The sequence below is a fragment of the Apis cerana genome, linkage group LG7 (assembly GCF_029169275.1).
Source record: "Apis cerana isolate GH-2021 linkage group LG7, AcerK_1.0, whole genome shotgun sequence".
NCBI lineage: Eukaryota > Metazoa > Arthropoda > Insecta > Hymenoptera > Apidae > Apis > Apis cerana.
The window spans coordinates 5,938,517-5,944,576 of record NC_083858.1 but is presented as its reverse complement, the minus strand read 5'-3'; the positions used below and the strand labels follow the sequence as shown (position 1 = coordinate 5,944,576).

Sequence of the window (6,060 nt, the reverse complement as noted above, 5' to 3'; positions counted from 1 at the left end):
GTAATTATTTCAATATCTTTAAAATCTCTTATTTTTCTTTGTATTTAAATATTTTTTTAATTTTATTAAATTTTATTTTCTCAAAAGTTCACTTAAAATTCTTATATAAAATAATTTTTTTTTGCATTCCATTTCATTTTTTCTCTATATATCACTTTTATAATTTAGAAATAGTAGTTTATTTTAAATGATTTTTTTATAAAATCTAACATAATGAAATTTATTTTCTTCAATATGACAATATAATTTTTACTCTATATCTTCTCGCAAATAAGAAGTCATATAAAATCAAATAGATCCTATAATTTTTCTAAATTTTCTGACGAATTTCGCATCTCGGATAAATCGAGCAAGAGATAATTAAGTGATTCGTCGATTTCAAAATATTTCTCATCATCTGTCCAGTCTCCTTCACAATCTTCATAATCTCTTATCCCGGAATTGACTCGTGAAATCACTGACTCCTGCTGCGAACCGAAAGAAAAAAAGAATAGTTCTTATCTGTCCCCCCTATCTATCCCATTGAGCAACGTGTTCCATGGAACTCTGAATGAAAAGAGGAGAAAAAAAATCGAGAAAGAGAAAAAAAGAAATGAGAAAAAAGAAAAGAAAATAAAAAAGAGGAGGCGAAACCTCACGGAGGGAAGGAAGGAGGGAGATAGATCTTGCTGACAAGGGCGCGATTCCTGATTGCTGTCGCATTGTACATGCCTTGTCCCATAACAAGGACGACGCATTGTCGCTTACGAGCAGTGAATACGTTTGGCAAGACTCCCGATGACATGGGAGTAACCGAAACAGAGGGAGACGCGCACGGGCCGCAAGAGAAGAAGCCCATGCAGGGCAGGGGCCAAAAATTAAACCTCTGAGACAATAGGTCAAGCGTCCATAGAAATGGAAACACCAAACACGCCCTTTGCTTTATTTCCTTCGCGAGACACAAACGAAGAGCAGTGAAAGAATCGATCTCGCCCCCTGCTCTTTAATGTACCGCGAATGATGAATTCAAACGCTTTACCATTCGAAAAGCTAGATAGTTGAAAAAAGAAGCAAAAGAATTATTCGCTTGTTTGCATCTATTAATTATTGAAAATAAAAAATAATGTGAAATATATAAGGTATCTAATTAAATTGTATTATAACTAATGTATTATTATTCATAAAAAGTATTCTGTTATTTTTCTTTTATTATATTATTCTTATATAATTTAATATATATTTAATATATTTAATATATATTTTATAATATTTTTGTAAAATAATTTAATATAACTTTTAAATTATTGTATTAAAGATATTAATTTAGGACTTATTACATTTCATATAATAATTTCAAAAAGTATTCATATATTTTTAAATATAACAATTTTTTTAATTGAACTTAATATGTTGACTTCGAGAAATTAAAAGAATTAATTTAAATAATAAGAATTAATTTAAGTAACATAAAAAAATCTTGAATAAATTATAATTTTTTTATATATATAATTTACATTTTTTATACGTTATCTAATAAATTAAGGCTTTTTATTTCTTAAAATATTTTCTAAATTAAAACATTTAGACATTAATTCCAACTTTAAAAAACTTATTTTTCGTATTTTAAAGAATACCAATATTTTTTAAAGCCAGCATAAATATAAAGAAAAGAAAAAAAAATAATTTTTAGATATTTTAGGAAAATACAGTATCATTTTTCAAAACAAAATGAACTTGCTACAATTCTAGAATATAAATATAAAAAAGATAGAATATAAATATTTTTTTGAAAAAAAATTTTTAATTAACAGCAATAAAATAATTGAGAACATGATTTTTACATAGTAATATTTTTACGCATCATTAAGATATCTTTATTTTAAAATTCTCTTTCAATATTTTTTTATCACATTACATATTTTAACATATAATAATACATATAAATATATATAAAGACAAATAAATAATAACTTTTTCTCGAAACATATCAAACTTCGTTTTAGGCCTATGAATTCTGAACCTACTTGAGAATGAACTTTTACGAGCGTGTGATCTGACGTCAAAGTGGTCGTCCTTGATAACCGGAGACAACGAAGCGAAACGTCTTTAAGGAAAGTACATCTTCAACAATCGAATTACCGACAGGGTCAGTCGGTCTCCACCGCAGTAAACTTGTAAAACAATAAAAGCTTCCGGTGACCTAGCGAACCGGTACATCGAGTTAGCCAACTCGAACTTTTCACCGGAAACCGCCACGAACCCGAACCATGTACCATCCAGGATGACCAATAGTGGCTTTTTCCAGTTCTTGTCAAACGAACCCAGAAACTAAAAGTCATGAGATTGATTGCGACGAATTTCGAAAAATTTTAAAATAAATAAATATTTTTTACTTTATGTACATAATCTATTATATATTTCGTATAAAATTGAGTTGCATAATAAAATCTTAAAACTAAATTATTTTTTAATATTTATATGTTCTTGAACAAAGATAGTATAATGTATGATATTATTAAATATCTTTTTTTTATATATAACAAATATATAATAAGTATATTTTTTATCAACAATAGTTTTGCAATTATTTATCCATCTTTATTACTCATTTGTCAGTTAAATTATAAAAAAAATCCTGTATTATTCTCATTAAACTTCTTTCATTTCTTCTTTTTTAATTTCTTTAAACATTTTATTTTAAACATTCATTAAATTTTCCCATGCGATATACAATATCTAAATTTATGCTTTCTTGCAAATTGCATGTACATTATTTTAATCATTATAATATAATATAATATAATATACGATATTCATTAAAATTATCAATCTTCCACTAATTCATCATGCGTGCAGTCACCAACCATATATCTCATTCATTCATCAAATTCGTAAACGCAAACCGTCCATCATTCTTCATGCGTAAATATTCTCGATTTTCGACTATTTTTACCACACTCTATTTAATCTTCGTTCATCCTAAAACACCTAGCATGTTCTCCCCCAAGCCGGACGGTTGCTCTACGCCCTTTTCCAACCGGAATATTCACCAACCCCGCGAGCTTTTTCCCGTGCATCGGCAGATCGAAATAAAACGGAAGGCATAATGAAAATAACGGCGTCGCTGGACAGCGAAAGGAATAAACGCGAGGTTGAGGGACGATGGGCCAGGCGAGAGGCAGCGACAAGAGGAGGTGGCGGGCGGAAGGGGTGGGCGTTCTCACGATTATACGAAGCAACCCTTTGCTGCGTGAACACGCTGCGCCGGTCGTCGCGAGGCGAGGGCATGCGTGCAGCCCTGCTATATCCATTACGCTTATTACAACCCCGACCGCCGCCACTATCCTTTAACCATCCGCTCCCTCGTACCACCCACCCTTTTACGTGGATGAACATCGATCGACACCCGACCTGGAACAGTCCGGCCGCCAGGTAACCAAATTGCCTCCATTCTCGGGAATTTTCTCTCTTCAAGAACGAGCTGTCGGTCGCTTCTTCTTTGTCCTCGATTTTTCTTTCCCATTCCCAGCTATTACAACCGGCTCCCCCACCCACTTTTCAACATGGACTCCCGTTCGAACATCGCGAACCGATTACGCGAAATGCTATTCTCCGCTCGATCGATGTTACTTCAGCCGATAATTGCTTTTTTGACGCTTGTTCTTGTGGCTCTTTTCTCCTCTTTCTTTCTCTTTTTTTTATTGATGCATGTTTTTAATTTTTTATAAATGAAATGAATTATGTTCAAATTAAATATTAATAAAAATTTTTTCTGATTAAAATTTTTTTTTAAATAAAAAGAAAATAAAAAATTATTAGAATTATATAGATATTTATTTTCGTTATTAATGAGACATAGATGATAAATTTTATACAACGATAAACAAAAATATTAGCATATCTTTTAAAACGAAATAATTTTTTTAAATTTGGAACAATTCGAATTTTTTTTTAAATATTTACTAAATAAAACAAATTTTTTAAATTTTGTTTATTAGTCGAAATTGTAAAAAAAAAATTATGATTTTTAATTTTTTTATCTAAATCTATAAAAAATTTAAAATATGTCTTTTATAAATTAAAAAGAGTTTTATATATATATATATATTTAGTTTCATCTAAATCAATAAATGTAAAAGAGAAGATATCGAAAGATATAATAATTTTTAGATTTGTTAGTTTTTAGTTATAGACTATGAAAATCATCAAAAATTGAAATTTGTATTATTTTTAATTATTTATAATTCATTATTTGTAATTAATCGATCTCGACGAAACTTTGTGCATATGTATAACTTATGATTCTTTATGTGTTTAAATCTATAAAGGATATGTTTTAAATTCAATAAAAAAGTTAAAAATCATAATTTATATTTTTTTCTTCATAATTCTAATCAATTTTAACAAATTTTTTTTTTCCACATTTTTATATATATTTAGTAAACTAATCATTTTAAAAAATCTCAAAAATATTCAATATTTCAGTTCAATTTTAAAATTATTTTATTTTGAAGGATATGCAAATATTTTTGTCTATGACTGTAAATTATAAAAATATATAAATTCAATTTTAATTATTAAGTGAATTGATAATAAACTGATATAAACTTAATAACTGATTATTACGTGAATTTAATAATAGTAATTTTATGTTGAACAAGATTGTTTCTTCTTGTTACGGAATATGTATATTAAATATACGTGTTAAAATAATCTGAATTTTTGTAATTTAAAAATCATAATTCTTTTTAAAATGTATTCTTTTCAATTTTCTCTTTTTCTTCGATGTATCATAAATATGATCGATAACGTTATATTATCTTCAAAAATCAATTAAAAGTAATCAAGATAAAAGAAATTTTATCATAAACAACCTTGCACAAACAATTTCTGTATTCTTCCTATTCTCTTTCAGAAAAGAAGCTTCTTCCTCGCTAACGACAAAAGCAGCAACGCTACGCGTGGTCGTATATAGCTGCGCGCGAAACGTGGCTCCACAATTCACAGGGTAAAAGCGACCACGCTTGATATATTGTACAGTCCCGCTAAGTGGAAGCTGCCACTCTCTTTTTCTCTTACGGCCTCTCTTTTTCCCTTCTTCTTTTCCCCAGAACAGAATATAGAGACAGAAGTGACGAAGAAGCACAAGGACGCAACGAGAGGAGGGAAAAGAACCCGCGGGGAGAAGTTCCATGGACGAGCAGCTGTATTAAGTGCGCCTATAGATTACACTCGGGGAAAAAGTGGAGACCCCGCGCGGCGCGCTAAAACGTTTTGGAAAAAAGATTACCCTATGCACTCCATACGTCATTCGGCCGTGGCTCGTTCGAATGCACACGCGTGAGCAGGAGTATCTTCGCGTGGCGCCGCGCCGCTTTTCCGACGGTCGGACGTCGCCATCTTCGACTCTCGAAGAGCAAAAGTGATTTTTTCGATATTTTGAGGGCTGAGAATCATAAATCACGTGGAAATTATTTTAAGAAATTCATATTTAGAAACTAATATTTTTATATTCTTCGGTTGCAATATTGAATTTTAATTTTAATAATTAAGTTATATCGAAATAACTTATATCAATTAAAAATAATGTGAAATTATAAAATATATAATTACATATAGTATATACTTCTATTTTCTATTTATTGGATTTACCATTTATATTATTTATGAATCTCATTTGTTTTATTTTCGATGGACAATTGAAAACATTTATATTTATTAATATATCTATATATTTATGAAGCACGAAATATGACAAGCTTACTTTTTTCTTCGAAATTATCAATATATTTTTAAATTAAACGGTTCATAAAGATTAATCGTATAACAAATTTTTTGAGATTTTAGATAATAAAATATTTATTATTAGATTATCAAATATGTAACAACATTTATCTGAAACATTCTTTTTATTGTACATAATTAAAAAATTATAAATATCTATAATAGTTTCAAAAAAAAGCTTAATTTGTCACTTTATATATCTTATTCTGTAGATCGCGATTTCCAAAAGAATAGCAAAATGATTTTTTTCTATTAGTATTTATCTTTATACAAAACTTCATTGAATTTTAATTTTAT

The 6,060-nt window shown here is 28.9% G+C and overlaps 1 protein-coding gene across 1 annotated transcript; it reads left to right on the top strand.

The window, feature by feature from the left end:
* The first annotated feature begins 3,187 nt into the window (after window positions 1-3,187).
* On the top strand, window positions 3,188-5,600 carry LOC133666374 (uncharacterized). The gene is made up of 3 exons (XM_062076921.1): window positions 3,188-3,411; window positions 4,895-4,987; window positions 5,091-5,600. Exons 1-3 carry the CDS (start codon window positions 3,266-3,268, stop codon window positions 5,245-5,247), a joined length of 396 nt encoding a protein of 131 aa, XP_061932905.1. The 5' UTR covers window positions 3,188-3,265; the 3' UTR covers window positions 5,248-5,600.
* The last annotated feature ends 460 nt before the right edge of the window (window positions 5,601-6,060 follow it).